Source organism: Alternaria ethzedia (assembly GCF_023757985.1).
Source record: "Alternaria ethzedia strain BMP 0044 chromosome Unknown scaffold_25, whole genome shotgun sequence".
NCBI lineage: Eukaryota > Fungi > Ascomycota > Dothideomycetes > Pleosporales > Pleosporaceae > Alternaria > Alternaria ethzedia.
Window position 1 is genome coordinate 457,219 of NW_026056218.1, and position 20,522 is coordinate 477,740.

At 51.9% G+C, this 20,522-nt stretch overlaps 6 protein-coding genes across 6 annotated transcripts; 2 read left to right on the top strand and 4 right to left on the bottom strand.

The window, feature by feature from the left end:
• Positions 1-746: 746 nt before the first annotated feature.
• J4E87_008331 (uncharacterized protein) lies at positions 747-8,570 on the bottom strand (the record flags this gene model as incomplete). The annotated part of the gene is made up of 13 exons (XM_049379921.1): positions 747-1,106; positions 1,156-1,819; positions 1,879-2,496; positions 2,690-3,004; positions 3,060-4,198; positions 4,328-4,435; positions 4,781-5,627; positions 5,676-5,897; positions 6,579-6,620; positions 6,676-6,793; positions 6,848-7,883; positions 7,933-8,199; positions 8,256-8,570. 13 exons carry the CDS (start codon positions 8,568-8,570, stop codon positions 747-749), a joined length of 6,051 nt encoding a protein of 2,016 aa, XP_049230488.1.
• An 877-nt stretch (positions 8,571-9,447) lies between these two features.
• Positions 9,448-10,998, bottom strand: J4E87_008332 (uncharacterized protein; the record flags this gene model as incomplete). The annotated part of the gene is made up of 3 exons (XM_049379922.1): positions 9,448-9,577; positions 9,625-10,286; positions 10,336-10,998. 3 exons carry the CDS (start codon positions 10,996-10,998, stop codon positions 9,448-9,450), a joined length of 1,455 nt encoding a protein of 484 aa, XP_049230489.1.
• Positions 10,999-13,292: 2,294 nt separating this feature from the next.
• Positions 13,293-13,832, bottom strand: J4E87_008333 (uncharacterized protein; the record flags this gene model as incomplete). Its single annotated transcript, XM_049379923.1, has 1 exon — positions 13,293-13,832. One exon carries the CDS (start codon positions 13,830-13,832, stop codon positions 13,293-13,295), a length of 540 nt encoding a protein of 179 aa, XP_049230490.1.
• A 403-nt stretch (positions 13,833-14,235) lies between these two features.
• On the top strand, positions 14,236-15,909 carry J4E87_008334 (uncharacterized protein; the record flags this gene model as incomplete). The annotated part of the gene is made up of 2 exons (XM_049379924.1): positions 14,236-14,829; positions 14,881-15,909. 2 exons carry the CDS (start codon positions 14,236-14,238, stop codon positions 15,907-15,909), a joined length of 1,623 nt encoding a protein of 540 aa, XP_049230491.1.
• Positions 15,910-15,939: 30 nt separating this feature from the next.
• On the bottom strand, positions 15,940-17,190 carry J4E87_008335 (uncharacterized protein; the record flags this gene model as incomplete). Its single annotated transcript, XM_049379925.1, has 4 exons — positions 15,940-16,760; positions 16,816-16,913; positions 16,966-17,103; positions 17,168-17,190. 4 exons carry the CDS (start codon positions 17,188-17,190, stop codon positions 15,940-15,942), a joined length of 1,080 nt encoding a protein of 359 aa, XP_049230492.1.
• Positions 17,191-18,451: 1,261 nt separating this feature from the next.
• Positions 18,452-20,234, top strand: J4E87_008336 (uncharacterized protein; the record flags this gene model as incomplete). The annotated part of the gene is made up of 4 exons (XM_049379926.1): positions 18,452-19,039; positions 19,104-19,748; positions 19,799-19,925; positions 19,990-20,234. The coding sequence occupies 4 exons, from the start codon at positions 18,452-18,454 to the stop codon at positions 20,232-20,234; spliced, it is 1,605 nt and encodes a 534-aa protein (XP_049230493.1).
• Positions 20,235-20,522: the final 288 nt, after the last annotated feature.

A 20,522-nucleotide genomic window follows, 5' to 3' on the forward strand; every position in this document is an offset into this window, starting at 1 on the left:
GGATTCTTGGGCTTTGAACGGCGCGAAAGCACTTACTGAGCCAGTGCAAAGACCCTGACTACCGCATAGACGGATACATATTTGTTGAAAACTTGGTTCGCCGCATGCACAATGACATCCAGGCTTGAGGCCGCGTCAGGAACGGTATGAGCAGTTGCGGGTAATCGGCACGTCAAGAAGGCGATGTAAAGCTTGATGCCGAGATGCACACAGAATGGTAGGAGTCGCGTGAATATCACGGCCCTTTTCAATCGTCGTGGTCCAGAATTGGAGAAGTGAAGCCTCCGTGACATCCGCTCTGGTCGAGATTTGCACGCCAAGCGGATGACGTCAGCAGGCGTGAACTAATCCATGGATGATCTACGGGCTTCCCCACAGACTAAAGCTCCGCCTTGGAAACTGCGCTTGGGGGGAGAAATGCGCTATGCATAGTTTTCAAATGCTTTGGAGCTTGAGATGTTGCTTAACGGCTAATACGGCATCGCATGCGACCAACTACCCTTTTTACCGAGCGAATATCTCTGCTAGCATACAGCCCATCATAGAGTTTGTCCGACCCACCCTTCCGCTTCGAAATCAACATGTGTCCCTTTCAGTCGCACAGGATCAACGTAGATCTTCAATGCTTTGTTGTCCGACAAAAGATAAGACACTCGCATAATGACATACAATCTGGTTGCCTCCTGGTCTCTTTGAACAGCCATCTCATGCATCTGCTTGTTGCGTCAGTCATGCGCCCACGAAACTCATCCCACATATTTATGAAGGAAGTCCACACGACTTACGAGTTTGTACTGTCCCGCACTCAGGAAGAACCTCGTCTCACAAGCACTTGTTGTGCTCTTAACTTCGAAGTAGTATTCGATCGGGTGCCTCGCGAAGTCACGCTCAGTACTACTAGCAGGATAGCCACCTGTGCATGTCCCCTTCAACCACTGCGTCAGCGTACCATCGCGATCTGTGTATACGATATCCGCTGTTTCGCGACCATGCCAGTTGGCAATGCCGGCGTATTTCGGATAGCGTGAGAGCTCTCCGCGAATCGTACTGCGCCAATTGTCGAGCGTGAAGTCGGTCAAGTTGAGAGCGGCGAGCGTTTCAAAAACCTGCAACTGTCAGTAAGCGGGCACGAAGTCACTCGAAGCGACGACTTACAAATGCTTCACCTAGAGCTCCATGAAGGCGTTTAATACGCTCCTGATCTAAGCTGCGACTTGCTTTGGGACTGTAGACCGCATGTCTGGAGCTAGCTGTCACATCTTCGACGAAGGTTGACTCGGACGAGTTCACAGACCCAGTTGCTGAGACTAGAGAAGAACGTCTTCGCGTGCCTATATTTTCAGCATTCGGCACGTGTCGTGGCTCAAACGGCGACGATGAATCATCTTCATCTCCATCCTCATCTTCATCATCCGGTAGATTCAAGACTGGCTTTGTGATCCACGACACGCACGATATATCGAGCTCAATCAGGATGTCGTCTAAGGCACGGAGGTCGCTCCCAATGATGACAGAGATGTCATGACGTGCGCTGTCGTCGACTTCCATGATGTCTGCAAGCAGCTTCGGAAGCTGTGATCGATAGGAAGATTGACGTTGCTTCGGGCCTTTGGGTACGTAGATTCTTAGACCGTCTGCCGTTCTCTCATGGTGTATGAACGATCGCTCGCTTCGAACACTAAGATGAAGGTCTGGGTCTTTGTTGTCGATGACCAGGTGGGTCGCGAGATCGCCTCTGGAGATCCGAACAGCTGACAATGTCTCGAAAAGTGAGTGATCTCCATGGAGAGCTTTCACAGTCTTGTACTTCGCAGCACAGCTGTGTAGAGTCAGCTTGACTGACCGCACAGAGTGCCTCTCATATGAGGGAAAACTCACCAATATAGAGCGTACGCTTTCACTTGCAGTTGTTGCGTAAGGCCATCGTCTTCCTCACTATCTTCCTCGACCGTGGACTTCTCGATCACCAAGGACGAGAGGTAATACCTCTTGACACCGATTTGCGTGAACATGACGTTCATGATTTGAACCTCCTCAACGGAGAAGTCGAGTAAGATGTCATGCTCCTCAAAGGCGCTGCCATATCGAGTATGGTCCCGGATAGCGTAGGCATCGTGACGGCTAAGGAGAACTGTACCGCCATTGGCAAGTCTTTTGGGCAGGAACTTGCTTGCCGCAAGATCGGATAGCGCATCTTTAGTTGCCTTATCCAGCTTGGTAGTAGTCAGCATCCTGCTGACGTCGACGAGCCGCTTTCGGATATTATCGTAGTCGGGCGATTTGTTCCTGACCATTTTCGATATCTCCTTGATGACCATAGCCGGTGTGACCTTCTTGACTTTGAGATGCTTCACGAAGAATGTTTCCAGATGTGGGTAGATGGAGCTAAGGTCTTCGTATCCGGAAAGCAAGAAACGGCTATGCCACACACATGTCTCAAGCGTGTGCCAGGTATTATTCGTGCCCAAGATCAAATCGTTTTGCTGGAACTGCGTCCTAAACATTGTTAGCACACACAAGGATGAACCAAATAACGCGGGTAAAAAGTATTATCCGTGGTGCTGCTAACGTGTATTGGAGTTTCCCAATACCTGAGCCCAGTCTCGGGTAATGATGAAGGCACCGTATGTCCAGTCCAAAGCTGTACAGGATTGAATTCACGCGAGGGAAATAATAGAGGATAACTTACCTCAGTATCTGCCACTCCTCGTCACGGACTGTATTATCACGGATGTATGAATAGATGTCTCCTGCAACGGAAAGGGTGGTTGTGAGATCGGTAGCTTGCCGTCGTTTGATCAGCTCTTCCAAGACATCCTCGGGGACAGCATCTGGTACATCTAGAGTTCCTTGAAAGAATCTAGACAATGCAGGAATATGTCCATAGTGCGAGTGCAACACGCTCTTGTATCGCAAAAAGGCTGGGCCCTGCCAGACGCATGAGGATTTGTCTACCCAGCTTCTACTGCTGGGTATCCAGAGCAGCTCCTGGGAGAAGAGTTCGCTATTTTAATGAGCCTCGTGACTGGGTTGAAGAGCGTGGGATGAATCGAACGTACCAAAGATCGTCGTGATCGTCTGCCGTAGCGAACTTCGCTAGGCCCGCATATATCTTCTCCAGAATTCCCAAATCAGGATCTTGAGCCACTGACCTGATACCCTGAAGAGCGCACTCGTAGAACTCGAGATCTACCTCGCTACGTACGCCAAATTCTTCCAAAAATCGCCACTTTACACGGCCGTCTTTGTCAAGATTGTCCGACAGTTGGCAAAAACCAGGTATATCGAGTATACGAAACTTGCCCAAGGTTAGATCAAGGTTCAGCATTTCATCAATGACGTCTACCGTAGGTAGGTATGTATCTTGAAGAGGTTCGAATTGGTCAGGCTCATCAACCTGGGCGGCGCATGGTACTTCCAGGTGCCTGAGCTGGTCTTCGATGCTTGAAATGTCCTTTTGGTAATCGCGCCAATGCTCTCTGAGCATGTCCAAAAATTCGTGACCTGACCACAGGTGGACTAACATTAAAGCTGGGGAAAGCTCTGGCAAAGACGTCTTTGCATTTTCGTGTACGAGAGGCGGATAGTATCGGGCACCTGTCGCCTGCTCCAACCACGTTTTCCACGCATCACGCTGGTCCCTCGCAGAGTTTTCTTCCCAGTCGACTAGAGACTTGTCAACAAATTCCAAGATTCCCTGATATCTCGATGGATGAAGTTCAGCAAGAGCTTGATAGAGATGATGGGCTTCTTCTGACGGGAAGTATAACGTTGCAGAGTCTCTCACATGCCCGCTTGTTGTCGGCACCCAGATCCATTGTTTGAGCAGCGAAGCTTCCTCGTTCGCGCAGAAAAGGTATCGAAGATGGGACGGTATATCAGCAGGAGCTTTGTTGGCGCGGCCATGTATCTGCTTGATCCTATCCACGACAAACTCATGCGAACACTCCTCGACACCGAGTGCTGTGTAAAAGGCCTTGCGCGTCGGATCCGAAGACGCGTGTGTATTGAGGAGATTCAATCCTATAGAGCTGGGAATATTGATGCCGTCGACATCAGAGAAGTAGATATGATCCAAACTCCCACCGCTGCTTTGCCCTGGTGCACCTGTCCACTGCCGACGATTCTGCAGAGGTATTATAGCCAGTTTCCTCAGTCTGTTTTGGACACCAACGTCGGGGGCTTTGATCGACCATGCCTGTAGAAACAAGGATGCAAATGCAACGTGCCATGCATCGTGCGGTTCCGTGGCTTTCAATCTCGAAGTGACGGTCAGGACATCAGTCTCTAGCCGCTTCATCATGCGAGGTAGACCTGCCCAACGTACCCCAAGGGAAAAAACTTCAGAGACGTATTTAGGAATGTAATCAGGGGCAAGGTCGACATCACCCGATATGGCCTCCAAGATCGGTTTGCCGCCATGCAGCATGTTGTCCTGTAGTAAACGTAGTTCTCCTGGTCTTCTAAGACGTCGCTGTCGCCAAGTCTGCAGGATAGTTTTCTCTGCGAGCTCTTTTGTAATCAGTTGACGCATTAATTTCCATCGATCGTCGCTTAGTCCGGTAGGTAGGTAATCGAGCCAAGAATACTCCAGGGGATCACCGTCGTTCGTGAACTCTTCAACAGCCATTGCGAACGTCTTCGCCACACCATGGAATATAAATTCATTCCACGTACAATCAACGACACTTTCTCGGCTTGCAGAGGTGACAAAGTCTGATTGGATGAGGAACTTACGGAATGGATTAGTATACTTCTTCTTCACATGACATGATCTTACCTGAATCTGTTGCAAACGCTGCAATGGTAAATAAGCGAAAACATGATGTCCAGATTCGCTAAGCTTTGGCTGCTGTGTTGTGGAGTCGACTGGAAAGGCCAACTCGACGCGCGCTGATCCGCGACCCTCCCGGTATTCGTGTGCTGGCATGTTCTCGACGACGTGAGTGAAACAACGATACAAGCTTTCGTCGACCGTGATTTCATCGTTGAACTCTTCCTGGCGCCTAATAAGGACGCGACCTGGGGGAGATTCAAGTGCGATTCTCTCGAAAGTAGTTGTTACTTCTTTGTCATCCAGGTCTGGGTCTGTGACATGAATACGGAACCTGCGTAGTCTCTGCAAGAAAAAGAGTGTTGTATCAGGCATGCTTGCGACAGCATTGAGTAGACCCTGGTACTCTGCAGTTGCATCTCTCGCGAGGCGCAAAGTTATTCTTGTAGTCACATCCTCAGGGAGAGGGACTGGCTCGGCGTCCAGAGGCGTCACCATACCAAGACCGTCGTCTCCGCGCCGATGTTGAAACCGAAATGACCAGAGTCCAGATTGAACGTGCACGTCCTCTGCAATGGAGAATACAGACTTGAATCCGAAGCCTTTCTCTCCGATGTGATCGTCGGTAGCTGACGATTTCTTCGAGCTTTCCCCAGTCGCACACACTGCCTCAACGTTGGCTAGTCTGAAGCCATCTTCATTTGTTTCCACAATGAAAGCATCTGGCGCGATCTTGAATCGGAGAAAGGGTAGTACCGATGCGCTGTGCGCCTCGTTGTACAGCGAATCGTCAGCATTCTGAACAAGTTCGTACAAGAAACGATACTTGGACGAGTAAAGCTGCTGGGAGATGCTGCATCAGTTAATAAAATGTGAGTATGATTTGACCTGCAACACGAACCTTTTGGTGAAAGCTGCCTCAAGCTTGCGCTGTTTTGCAAAAACATACAATGTCCGGTCGCGATGTCCGTGGGAAAGCTTCTCCAAATCCAGTCGGTAATCCTCGTCGATGTGGCCTTTGTTGACACGAATGCGCTCCAATACAGCTTTGCACTCGTCCACTGTTGATGGTTCCGCCTTTCCGAGCCGTTCAAGCACTTCGTGGTACCTGCCACTGATCATGCTGAGAGGTCAATCAGGAATGGCGAATTTGGTGTCGTGTGAATATAGTTCAACGAGTCAAACATGGATGTTTACCTCCTGGGTCAAACAGTAGTGATATGTGCGATTATAGCGAAAGTGGAGAGAAGTCATGAGATTGCTCGCGTTCGATGGTGGGGGTGAACCAGTACGGTATTGGCCGCTGCACGCGTGTGGCACGGTACCTTCTCGCGTCGCACGTACATGCAAACCCGAGACATTAGGGGTAACGATATGCGCCGAGTATTTTGAATGGACCAAACGCGCTGAGAACAAGCTGCTGGAGGATGCGCTTCCAGACAAGCCTCGAGCCTTTCTTAGAAGCTAGTCCTGATAATCTCAAATCAGCTGGTTTTGGCCCCCAAGAAACCACAGTCACTCACAAGCGTACTGTTACTATCAAGGGTCAGACATTCGTTTGGAAGCGCCAGCTTGACTTGTTGGTTAACGCGAAGCGACCCCGTTATCAGTGCTGCTAGAAAGTATGGGGAGACGTTTACATGTCGCTGAAGGTCAGGGCTGGGGATCAAAAGATGGTACTGCTGTGATCTGGACGAAATTCGGTCATGACATCTTAATTTGTGGATGCGCTGTAGGTATCTATTGCGCCAAAGCAGTTTTGGCGACGACTATGTGGCAAGGCGACCTTGGCGTGGCATCTCACAAGAAGATCTCCAGGTTGAACTCTAGCGTACTCACGGGGTATCTGTACGATAATTAGCATCTCAGGTTCATTGCGAGACAAGCTGAAAGCGACTTACGGCAACTCGAACTTCTGGAGCACGCTCGGGTGCAGGATACCGAAGACACCGATGGTGTGGTTCTTGCCGCCGAGGTTGAGCTTGATAGCCGCTGAGTGTCCAGGAAGGAAGGTCGGGTCTGTGACCAGTCAGTCTATTTGCGCCATTTCTGATGCGCAACTCATCCACTTACCATCAACCTCTTCTATCCAGTAGCCCTGCAATTGCTCGTTTTTGAGTCCGTCTTCGCGCGTAAGGAATGCCGACCGAAGCATGAGCATCAGCCTGTCCAGCAGACCATGTACTTGTTCGAAGCCACTTGTCTTGCCCATGAATGCGGCTGCGAAGTGGCGCTCGTTCCTGCTCTTCCTCTCCTGCTCCAAATCGACGAGACCAATGTCGCTAACCTCGAAGATCTTCATCGGTACTGAATGGTGCTTGTTGGAGTTGATTGTCTTGAGCAGACCCGGTAGTAGCGATGTTCGGACGAGTTGGTATTCCGCCGTCTTGGGGTTCGCAAGCTTCACCGCTGTCTTTCCGTCATCTTTCCGGTTCAGCCACTCGAAGTTCTCCTCATGCGAGCAGAGGATGAGAGGCATGACTTCGGTCCATCCCGATGACGCGGACTCTATCCGGACGATATCACCGAGCTTGTTGATGGGTAATGGCGCGGAGACAGCAGCAGTCTTGTTCGGGTATACTCGCGGCAACTTGTTGAAGCCGTATGCGATGGCGTAATCTTCCATGATATCCGCTTGATGCAGGATGTCCGCTCTTGTGACAGGTACCGAAACGTCGAGGATGTTCTTGTCGGATTGAGACGGTGAGACGTCATGGCCCATACGCGACAACAGTTTCGAGATCTCCTCGGGTGACAAGGTGAGGCCAGTGACCTGGTTCAGGTAGTCCACCTCAACCTGCATTTGTCGCGGTGACAGATCTGGCGACTCTCTTGACTCTCCATTGTGGGGCGAGTTGATCTTGATAGGCTCGATCGACTCTGCGTACCCAGCGAACATGGTGACCATCATGTGGTTGACAATCTCGACCTTTGTCTTGTCGGTCGCAGTGATCTCGATGAAGACGTTCTTTGTGTCCAGTGTAACCTTGCTGTGATTGCTGTTGATGATGGGCGGAAGGGAGAGGACGGTACGGTTCGCATCGTAGATTACGGGGTAGACAGGCGAGTCGCGAATGATGTGTAGGAAGCGTCCGAGATGCTTGTCTTTCTGTTCAGGGTCAGATTGATATCTCAAATAGCGATAGATGTTTACTGACCTCGTAGAACTCCATGAGCTCCTTCGCGTTCATTTCCTTGTCCTGCTTCAGGGGCACGAACTTGATCTGCTCTGGCGGTAGTGCTTCGTATGAGAAGGGGCCCTGAATCGTATCCAAGTCGTGTGTTCCGATGGATACAAGTGTCCGTTGACGCGCCAGATTGGAGTGTAATTTGTCTTGTAACGCGATGAAGGAGTCGTATCGTTCTTGTGTGAATTTGATGCCTCGTAGTATGACACCTGAGCAGAGCTCTCGTATTTGCTTGGTCTGTGAAGCAATCGGTCAGCGCGGCTCAATTACCACTCTCCAGATATTCGTCATACCTCAGGCTTGATGTTTAGCACCTGAAGCTCCCCTCCCTTAGGCGCGGTAACAGTCCACTTGGGCAGCTTCTGCTTCTCGAGGAAGACCTTGAGGTTCATGGCGATACCCTCGAAACATAGCATGTCATAGCGATTTGCAGGAATCTCGATCTTGAGTTGTGGTGGTTGCGCCTGATCTTCTGGCTTGGTGCTCAGGCTTGTGTCCTCGTCCAGCTCGATACCGAATTCGAAGCATAGGTCGTCGAACTCCTGGTAGGTATATTCTCGGCCCAGCTCCTTGAAGAGGGCCGCTTTATCCACACCGATGGTAGGCATTGTGGCGGGTTGTCTGCTCTCTTGGGGGTTTCGCGTGGTTCTCGTGTGCGATGGTGGGGTCTTTGGAGGGGTAAGTTGGGAGGAAGGAGCGGCTGGCGGGGTGTGGAGAATGTCGCAGTACTCGTATACGATGATGGCAGCGATACAGGAAGCTACTGCCGTCTTTTAGTTACTCAATGGACCGGCTGAGTGAGAGGTGCGGCTGCGTAAATAATTTGGTATGACTCCAAGCCTCGAGCGCAGCAATCGGCGCCGGGAGCTGCGTCGGACCGGACCTTGGCGCTAGGCTGTTTTAGATGCGCGTCGAATTTCTACAGATACTAGAACTTTACAAACAGCTCATGCAAGATGAGGCATCGCTCTTTTAAAACTAAAAGAACGTTTTGCTTTCGGGCCTAGTGGTGGCTAACGAACTACCTAATCCTCCATCCCATCTTCACTATCACAGAGTGCTTGACATCGTGCATAGATTCTTCATATATGCAATTCTTGACATTCAGTCGTACCTAAATCTTGTTTCTGCAAAGGCCGCTGTATACGACATGAGCCCTTCAAACGCCATCAATGCCCCTGATGTCCATCAGGCGCCTTTACCTAACTAGGCGTAATCCTCGTTCAATCAAGCAACTCTCAAGGCTATCGACAAAGTTGCAGTCCCTGCTCCAAGTCCAAAGTTTTGTTTCCGCGTACAGCTGTTCTCGGTAAAGGTAATCTTGGTCCGATGGCCAGCATGTGACCAAGTGTATGAATAGAAGGTACAATCTGAGCCGCTCGAGGCTAGTGAGAAAGTGTAGGTTCCACAACACCGTGCCACGTCATGTTCAAAGGCAAGTTCGCAGCGAGTTGCGTCGAAGTTGGCAATCGGATCGTAGCGCATTTAATCCTGCCAGTCCCACACTTTTTTGAGGAAGTGTGCCATGTTGACCTTTTTCGATTTCATTTCGACCATCCACGGGTGTTCAAGCATTCGCCAGGGGGTGGCTCTGCGAGGACAGTCCTTCTCAAGACTGTAGAAATTAGCAGGGGTTCATGTCTATGTAAGAGGGCTACATACCAGCACTCGATAAAGTACTTGAAGTTCTCTGACCACTTGATGCCATTTTCGGGCTCATCCTTGAGCTTGGGAATGGGTTGCCGAACGATGTAGGTGAGTAAATCAATAAGACCAGCGCGGGGGTTCATCTCGGTTCCATCGGCAGGGAATGGGAAGCGATGCTGCGCAACTTCGAGTAGAGTAACACCTAGACTCCACACATCACTAGTGATTGTGTAGCTTTGCCCGGTGATGCGCTCTGGTGCCATGTAGTATGAGGTTCCAATGAAAGTATTGGCGTCTCCCTTGGTTCCGAATTCTCCGGACACACCGAAATCGCAGAGCTTGACCTGACCATTCCGGCATAATAGGATATTGCTCGGCTTGATGTCCCGGTGTATGATGCGATGAGAGTGGAGGTATGTCAGTCCATTCAGCACGCCCTCGGCGACCTTGCCAAGGACCTTCTCGCCTGTGCGGCCTCCAAGCTTCTTGACCTCGCGGTATACTGCATCGAGCGATCCGCCTTCGCAGAACTCCATGGCGATGCTGATGGTCCCTGTGCTGTCGTCCATGAAAGCACCGTAGTAACGGCAGATGTGGTCACTGGCGCAGTTCTTGTTGAAAGACAATTCTCGTACGATTTGCTTCTTGACATCGGGATCGGGGTTCGTTGTGATGATCTGGAATACAATTAGTTGAGTCCCAAGCATCGTTTGAGACCATGCATACCTTCAATGCAAACGTAGTTTTTCCGCCCTTGAGTATGCATTTTGTGACAGCACCACCAGCGCCCTCTCCTAGACTTCCTTTCTCCTCAATCATTCCTCGTGCGCTCGCCGCTCTCCAGGCTGCGTCATCTAGATCATCCACCTCCAATGGCCGACCCTTTTCTAGAGCCATAGTATCTAGATCTGGTAGAGGCTGACTGCTGTTTGCACGCTCCATAGAAGGCGCGCCCTCGCTTCCTCCTTGGGATATTGCCGAAATGGGATCTGTGGCCTTTTGAACCCCCATGAATCCCAGTGCCGCATGGTATGATGAAGCAGAACCATTTGCTTGCACTTCGCCAAAGCTACCCGATCTTGAGTGTGCGCTCGTGTCGCTCGAGCCTGATGCTGACAGTCCTTGGTGTGGCATTATAAGCGGCGGGGGAGCTCGTGCGTTTCGTCCTTCCTGCGGTGCATTGCTGGAACCCATGGGAGTAACGACGCTTAACTTCGGGCCATGACGGGGCTGAGGCGCGTTCAGGGTCGGTATGCCGCCGCCTGCGCCGTTGGTGACAGGTCGTGCGTTCGGTGATGGTGGTATGGATAGACCAAGCTGTGGCGGTCCCCTCCTCCCCGGGCGCGCGCCGGGAATGGGTGGTCGCAGCAGGGGCGCGGGGGACGACATGTTGGGCTGTGGGTGTGGCGAAGGCCCGTTGTTGAACGACTGCATCTACGTTGGCTCCCGCAGAGTCTGAACCGATGCTGGCCCCGGAGATAACGAGGGAAGTGAGTGGTGTTGAGGTGGCACGTCAATCGTCTTCGGTCCCAACAGAGTGGGTCGCTGCCGTAAGCCGGATCAAAGAGGCGGTCTTTCGCGCGGTCGACGTCTCAGGGGGAGGAATACGAGGAGGTGAGGTGCGGTGGAGTGTGAGGCCGCTCGGGTTTAGGCACGAGTGACGTTGGGCCACGAGTCACAGGCAGGTGCGGCTTGACAGGCGGCAGGCGCGACTCGGTGGTGTGGGGAGGGCTCCGTTAGGGGGCGGGTTTCGGGGGGCTAAGAGATAGCTCTTCCAAGATCAGGCGGACGACGGGCGGCCAGAGTGACAAAGGCAGCGGGTCTTTAGGTTTCAAGACCTCAGCGTGCTGGAGGGGCTCAGGACGGTGGTGGAGAGCGGCTAGGCGCGTGCGCGCAAGGCTTGCCGACAAGGGGACTAGGCCGCTGTCCAGCGGTTCCAAACAGCCTCGACACCTCCAACCTTCATTTGACGCGTGGACTAATAATAAGGAATTACCGACCTGTAGCCAATGACGTGGAGCGATTTCGATCAAAGGTCGGCAACAGCGTGTGTGCAAGGAGTGCGGCCAGAGTGTTGCGGCGTGGACGATGATCCCATGCCCGTACCTTGAGGTTGGGAGGATGCCACGAGACAGGATGCGAGGCGGGTTGTTGAACGTTTCCGCAAGCGCTGAGGTTGCTCTTTTTATCACTGGCTCCAAGCTATGTTTCATCTCCTACTCCCGATGTGAAGGGTCCCTATTTGGGCGGCCTAGTCTATGCGCTGGTTGGTGTCTGCGTCTACATTGCCGCCGGTGACTGCTCGACTGACGTTGGCTCACATGCGAGTACAGCTCCAACCGCAGCGGGATCCCTTGGAATCGATAGTTTCGCGAGGTAACAACAACTCTCCTAGGGCTTATTCTGATGACGGGGATAGTATGCAGGCTCGAATACATCCTTCGACTCGCCATCCTTGTGCGCACGCGAGAGAAAGCCCTAAGGGTCTACCCCTCCACCCAATTGAACATGTCAACGGCGTTTGGTGGTGCAGCTTGGCTGACGTTAGACTCTACCACTGGCTCAAGAACTACAAGCAACTTGCGATCGGAGCTAGAGATTCATACAACCGCCACCAACTTCTTCGTGCCTGGTGCATCGTGGTCTGTACCGAAGATGCCGTCCACGCAACCCAGCACCCACCCTGCGCATGCAGCAAACATGCCGCTGATACCTCAAATTCTGCTCATCTTAACACCATCACCATCCTCTGTTTCAAGATCCGCCGCATCACTCCATCTTCGGAACAGTACCATCTCAACACGGGTGCCGGCGCTTGTGTTGGCTATCGACGCCAATGGAGCTATCCGCAACTGCATGAAGCTCTAGTGGGTCCCACAAGAGGAGCGACCAGCAGAGCCCCCCGGGGCCGCTGCATGGAGACCTATGTATAGCAACATCACCATTCCGACTAAACATAAGTTGTAAGTTCGTCAAAACTTCACCGAACTACTCGTCTTGAGTCAGTAGGCTGTGCAGAGGGTAAGAATAGGTTTTTCGATATAGCTATTGCATATCAGCTGCAGCTCGTCGAGTTCACGAGCTGTCGGCATACCTTCCGTTACGCAGTATTTCCTCAAGGTGGTAACACGCAAACTGTATTAGCACAGCAGCAAGAATATCCGGCGGTCTCTGTGTGGAGTACGTTCACGAAACACTTAGTGTCGTTGATCGTTAGAATAGTGCTCGTTCATAGAGGTGCCTGGATGGATTGGCTGGGCCTCGGCAACGCGCCAGCTTTGGGCAGGTACTGTCCACCCAAGCGCGACCTTGGAAACAAACGCATCATCATCTCCACCCACTGTCGACGGACACCGAACAACGATGGTGTGACTGGGTGGTACCCTACAAAGAGCCCGACAATTTCGTGAGCGTTATCGACGCAGGAAAAGTACATTCTCAGGCGAGCCCAGTTCGTGGCGCGTCCTGGCGCCCGCCGCGGCAATGCTTCTACTACCGAAACCGCCTATAGGCTTTGTACATCTATACCGAGCATGCGCAAACTCTCGTGGCAATAGTAACATCACAGTGGACCAAATACGATACATAACAGTAATCAGCTGAGCCTTCTATTCACTCTGGGGCTTATGGCCGTACGCCTCCTTGGTACACAATACTTGCGATGCCTCTCATCTGTGAGTGTCTCATCGTCGTTCAGGTTGCGGGAGTGCTGGGTAGCTCCTCCACTCTGCGTCATCGTAGTACCCTTGGGCGTATGTCTCCTTACTCCCAGCCTCAGTCTCATCCTGGAAGCTCAGACTCGAAAGCATCATGTACGCATCATCGACCTTGAAAAAGAACTTGTCCAGTTTGTAATCGTTCTCGTCGTCTGCGAACACGAACAGCAACCCTCCAGGTTCTTTCCAGTCCTTTCGAACCACGACGATGAACCCAGTCGGCCACCACTCTAATTCATCCGTTTCGCTGTTTGCCCCTTTGTCCAAGGCTATGTGAGCCTGTAAGACTTCTTGGAGTGTCTTAAGCTCTGATGTGGAAGGCGCAGGTCGAACGAGATGATCCTCGTTGCCCTGCTCTAACCACTGGTTCTCAAGAGTCGAGGCGACATTTTGAAGTGATACCCCGTCGACAAAGGTGTAGACAGCAAACGCGGCGCGATTCCAGTCGAAGTCGTCGCATTGACCGAGCTCGGGGGCCTGAGGTGGTAGGGATAGGTCGGGTGCCATCAATGCGATTAAACAGTATTGATGGGAAGATGCCTAGTAACCTTATCAACGCCGAGCCGCTCCTAGTGTAACATCAAACTGACCGAATAGATCCGACGTGTGGTCCCTGCGATAGGTATGCACGTTCGGAAGGTCGCTGCCCGCAGTACCCGCAGCGAGCTGGGCCTGAGATAGCAGGGTGGGGCATTAGCCGATGCCGGTGCTCATGCTACAACGGCTATCTATTGACATCGGCATTTGAGAACCGCGTCAGCTTTAGACTAAAACATCCAAACAGTTCAGAGCACTGGTATCACTTGACATAGTGAGCATACGATTTACAGTTCACAGGTGTGTCGAAAGACTTGGCTTGGCCTCGTCGCATACTGACAACTTGCTAGCAATTCACACAGCATCTTTCGCAATGACGAGACCGGAAGTAAAAATTGCACAGGGTACTCTCTTAGGTGCGACCTTGCAGGGCGACTATCCACGGGCCGTTGAAGCCTTCAGAGGAGTCCCCTATGCTTTACCGCCAACAGGTGAACGCCGATTCCGACCACCACAAAAGGTAGCACCTAGTCAAGACACTATAGATGCTTCAAGTTTCGGCCCAAGAGCTCCAGCACAGCAGCTCATGATAGTTGGGCCGAAATTAGAGGAGAGTGAAGACTGCCTCACAGTGAACGTCTTCCGGCAAGCTCAACCCGACAAAGCGTCCGCTCTGCCAGTTGCAGTCTACCTTCACGGGGGAGCCTTCAATCGAGGAAATGCTGCGATGCACGATACGGCGTCTATGGTTGGCTGGTCTGAGTCGCCCTTCATCGCAGTGTCGTTCGGTTACCGGATAGGAGCGTTGGGATTCCTGCCATCAAAGCTGAGCGCTGCAGAAGGCGCACTCAACCTGGGCTTGAAGGACCAGATTTGCTTACTTGACTGGGTCGAAGAGAATATTGAGCACTTTGGTGGCGACAAGAACAATGTAACGCTCATAGGGCTCTCGGCCGGCGCGCATTCGGTATGTTTGAGCCGCTCGATACCCTGATCAAATTTACTGACGCCCGTTTAGATAGGGCATCATCTTTTGAACTATGAGGAGGGTGTAAAGCCCAAGTTTCATCGTGTCATTATTGAGTCAGGCGCTCCGACATCCCGCGCTGTTCGCAACCTCGACGCAGAGATCCACGAGATGCAGTTCAAAGACTTTCTGGAAGAAGTTGAATGTCCTTCAACTCTACCAGAGTCGGAAGTCTTCAGCTTCCTACGCAAACTTCCCACTTCCACAATCGCCAAAGCCCAAACCAAGGTATTCCAAAAGTACAACCCCAGTCTACGCTGGGCGTTCCAGCCAGTAATTGACAACGAAATCATTCGTCGCCGTCCAATCGATGCATGGCGGACGGGCAAATGGTACAAGATGCCCATCATGACAGGATTTCAAGGGAATGAAGGCTCGCTGTACGTCAACAAGAAGATGTCTACTTCCTCGGAATTCCTGGATTTCTGGAAGACTTTGCTGCCGCAGATGAGCGACGAGGACATCCAAACGATACACAAGTTGTACCCAGACCCAACCGAAGTACCGGACTCTATCTACAAAGAAACGCGACTTGAGCACGGTGTTGGCCCCATGTACAAGCGTATCGAGGCAGCTTACGCGCACTACGCATACGTCGCTCCAGTCCGTCAAACGGCATTCTTCGCCAGCCAAGATGCACCTGTATACCTCTATCACTGGGCAATGAGACGCGACATCGTCGATGGAGCTCGTCACGCAGACAACATGTTCTACGAAATGAGAGACCCTAAGTTCATTTCCAAGTCCAAGAGTCAAGATGAGTTGTCGGGTGTTCTGCATGCGTATATCACTAGCTTCATTTGCACTGGCACTCCAAATGCGCTTGATGGGTCATATGCGAAGAGAACGGAGTGGAAGAGCTATGATAGAGCTGATCCGAAGGTGATGATCTTTGGAGGGGATAATGAGGAGTTGATCGGCGGGCAGACTATCGGTGAGCCGGCTATCATGGTTGATGACACGTATGCGAAGGAGGAGAGTGACTTTTGGTGGTCCAAGGTCGAACTGTCTCAGCAGTAGTTTTGATCTTTCCGCTACGAGCAATCAACATCACAGTTTAGCCTGCAGCCCAATCTCACCAACAAGACCCACAACCTCCTCCGCACACCCAAAGGACCCCTGATACCCCCACCCGGCATGCCCATAGTTATGCACAACCCAAACCCCATCAACCCTCTCCTTCTCAAGCCTGACACCAGCCTCTCTTCCCGGTCTCAGCCCAACACCATACCGGATAACATCAAGGTGCTCTGGCCCTTTCCCATCCGTCAGCTCAGGCAACAGACTAACCGCCCTCTTCATGATGCGACTAGCAATATTGGGATCGGGCTGACTCTCCCAGTTTCCGCTTTGCATGGTGCCTCCCAGTACAGTTCCGCCGCCAACTGCTCGCGTCATCATGTAGCAAGCCTCGTCTTCGCTGTCGTCCGTGCCGGATACGAACACCATAGCTGGTGCTACGTTTCTTACTACGACGACCTGACCCCGGATTGGGTAACAAGTCTTGTCCTCTACACCTCCTAGTTTCCCGGCTGATAGCCCAGTCGCGTTGACGATGATGTCTGGCTTGAAGTTTCCGATCCAAGGAGACCGCAGGTCAGATATATGCGATACAGTTTTCCGATAGAATTCCACTCCATTTGCGCGGCATTGACCTACGAGCCATGGGAGGTAGAGGGCTGGGTTGATGCACACAGAGCCGAATTCAGATCCTGATGCCATTCCTGCTGGCAATTCGGAGGAGGGGAGATTGCGGTAGTCGTCGACGAGAGAGCGCCACCAGGGGTTCTCGGTAAAGACGTTGTTGAAAGACGTGGCGCCGCCACTTTGCAGCTTCTTCATGTCTTGCTTTCGGCGGTAGATGCGGCATTCTGTTATTGTTTGAGTATGCTATCGTGGTCTGGCTGTGAGGGGGGGTTTGCTCACTCTGTAGGTGGATACCAGCTTCTGGCACTTCTGTTGCTAGTCTTTTGAGTTGCGGCCACGTTCTACGTTCATAGCGACTTTGTGATTCTGAAGACATTCTGCACCACATTTATCAGCTGACTGTGTACGCAGCTGTTCGCGTATACTCACGGCATGAAGTTTGCGCCGGCCCATGGCGATGCATACTCGATATCGGAGTCGCCGGGCATATGCTTGGCTACGACCGCAATTCTGTTACCTGGGTCTTTGGAGAGAAGATACGCTGAGGTCAGTCCGGAGACGCCTGCTCTTTACACCAAGAAGCGTTAGAATGACCGAGCTGACAGCTGTCGAGAAATAGAACGAAGCGTACCCGATTACGATGATGTTAGGCATCTTCTAGTTGCAATGTTTCCAGCTTTCCGTGAACGTTCCAAAGGCGAAGATCTTCTTCTCACGTTTCAAGAAGAATGGGACGGTTCCTTGAGGCGCACAAGCATTCACTAGGCCCGCCTGGCTTAAGTAGTCGGGTCGGATATGCAGCATCGATGCCAAGCCCGAGCCGCGAGTTCTCCGCCGGGGAACTCAACGCTACCGACAGTTGTTGGCTGGAAGGCTTGAGCGTGTTCGCCATTCTGATGATCGCATCGAATGGAGCGAAAAGTGTAATTTCTTCGAGGTTCGCGGTGTCCACGTTATCGATAAGACAGTGCCGCTCGATTGGGCGAAGACCTCGGCTGCAGCTGCACCGTCCACCGAATCCTCCTGTCCTCACTGCTATCGTGCCATCTTCACAAACCCCACGGACATCAAACAGCGAAAATTGGGGGAAGCATATCTGCATCCGAAATACACCTATATTCTAGGAGAGCTTCGTTTCCAGGCTGCGATGATTGACTAGACGCGGCTTTCGTGCAGTCTGCAGAAACACTCAGCATCCCCCTCTCAGGCTCGAAACCGGAAGTCGAAGTTTCGTCACTCGGTTTTAACGAAGCCTTCCCATTACCTGTGCCAATTACATCCAAATGATTCAAGCATGTAGCTACCTAGTGGCAGCGACATATCGCTCAACGTTGTGCTTTTATCAGCATTGTCGATGCCGTCTTCGGAGCTCTCGCACAATCGATGCAGGTATGGCGGAGCCGCTAACGGGTACTGGTGGTCACTAGGATGCGACCCCAGCTTGCGACCACCACTTTACGAATGCCGCGGGGCGCTACCGGTATCTGACATCTGCCATGCGACTCCCTTATCACTGCCGAAGTATTGCCGTCGGGCGATGGTATGTTCACAAATCTGCTGCATCCTTTCAAGGTCACTTACCAGGGTGGCGATCCACTTCTTGAATCCTTATCCAGGTTTGATTTCAGCTTGCAGGCGTATACTGGCCCACTCTGATAACAAGGTAGCAACGAGTCCCGGATATATCCTCTGGGCAATGCGATCGGCCGCCTGTCTTCCGCTATCACGCGTTCTTATCAAATCCTACATGGGTTCCGTTCATTTGCATTGAATGATCGATGTCGCGGGGTAGTTCGACGCGGGTATCTCATCCGAAGTTATGTTAAAGCTCAACTGCAAGTATCCTCGTATGGCTGCTCTGGTCCCCGACGCATAGATCACTCACTTTGTTGATTGTCGACCCTCGTTTCCAGCCATGTCGACCGAACCGAATACCACGACATGCGACGACAAAACACCGACCATGTCAAAAGACATGGAGGTTCAGCTCAGCAGTATGGATGCGAACTCCCTTCACAAGCAAGAAAGCGCTATCGTGGGTGAAGTTGAAGACCTCGACGAAGCAAACCTGTTCTTAAGGCAACACAACATAACACCGGAGTACATGGCTGAGCTCCTTGAAGACGACATAGCCAACAAGCGCGTTTCCAGGAAAGTCGACCTATTACTGTTACCACTACTGTGTGGAACCTACTTCCTCCAGTACATCGACAAGCAAGCAATGGGCTACTCCGCCGTCTTCGATCTTTTCGAGACTACTGGCATCACCGGTGATCAGTACTCCTGGCTGGCGTCGATCTTCTACTTTGCCTACTTGCTCGCTGAATGGCCATCAGCATACCTTGCGCAGCACTTTCCAACCGGCCGAGTGGTGTCGCTCTTCTGCTTCTGTTGGGGCTCCATTATGCTACTTACAGCTGCTACGCACAACTTCGCGGGCTTCGCTGTCATGCGCTTCCTCTTGGGTGTCTTCGAGAGTGTTGTGACGCCCGCGTTTATGATGGTGAGTCTTGCTCTTCAGGTTACATGCCGTACACACACTGACGTTTTTTCTTTTACTGTTGCAGATCGTCGGAATGTGGTACGTAGGAAAACAACAACCCGCAAGGGCGGGTACGTTCTACTGCTTCAACGGCCTCGGTAGTGCCGTCGGGGGCATCCTCTTCTACGGCGCCGGATACGCGAAGAGCTTCGTCGTCTGGAAGATCATATACATCATCTGTGGAGGTATGACCGTCTTATGGTCTGTAGTCCTCTTCTTCAGGTTGCCGAACAACATCATGACAGCCAAGAGCTTTTCTGTCGAAGAGAAGGCTCTCCTGATCGCGCGCGCCGCCAGCAATCGCACCGGAGTGTACAATCGCAAGATCAAGCTGCCTCAGGTCTGGGAGGCCTTGATGGACCCGCAAATCTGGATCCTCTTTCTGTTTGTCACGCTCAACGAAATGATCAACGGTGGCACTGCGAACTTCGGCAAGCTCATTGTCAAAGATGCAGCGGGAGGTGATCCACTCAAGACCACACTGTATGGCATCCCGCAGGGCTTCGCTCAAGTGTTCTGGGTTTTCACAGGCCCTTTTCTCGCCTCTCGACTGCCGAACGCGCGCACATACATCATGGCTCTTTACCTCTGTCCCACGATCGTCGGCGCATGTCTGATCTGGCAGTTGCCACGCACCAATCTGGCTGGGTGTTTGGCGGGCTATTACATGGTTCGTCTTCTTCATCCGGCGTTTTGCAGCGATGTTGCTAACAATGGTAGATTGGCGCATTCGTTGGCTCTCTGGTGATTGCGCTTCAATTTCCGGCATCAAACGTAGGGGGCTACACCAAGCGTACTACTAGCACCGCTTTTGTCTTTCTGGGTTATTGTGTTGGTAACATCATCGGTAAGCCTCACCACATCGTCAAACCCCATCTCAAAACCGCGGTTACTAACATCACCTACTTCAGGGCCACAAGCCTTCCTGGCGAAGGAATCGCCAAAATACGAGACTGGTGTAAAGATGATCTTGGCATGCGCAGTCTCTCAAGTTGTGCTAGCGCTTTGCCTGCGAGCCCTGCTCTTACGGCGGAACGCCCAACGCGATCGCGAAGAAGCGGAGAGCTCACACGCTCAAGGTATGAATTCGAGCGATGTGGATTCCATTGAGGATACTACCGACTTCCACAACAGGAAGTTCCGGTATAGTGTATAAATTTGGTGTCGGCATTGGACACCCCGTCATAGGGCTGCTATAGTTAGCGCGTTGCCATATCCGATCAAAGAACGAGCATATTTGCCTACCTATGGTATTCTTCATGTTTCAATCTGAGCCTCAGCGCCTATTTCCCTGGCTTTCATCTCTTCTTTTTGCCTCTCCTTGACTTTCTTTGGTTTCTTCGCGCTGACCGGCCCATCGGCACTTCTATCCTTCCACTATACGCGACCTTACATTAGCCGCCTCTCTTTCCCCTAGAATCTTTCAGCAACTCACCATGCCCCC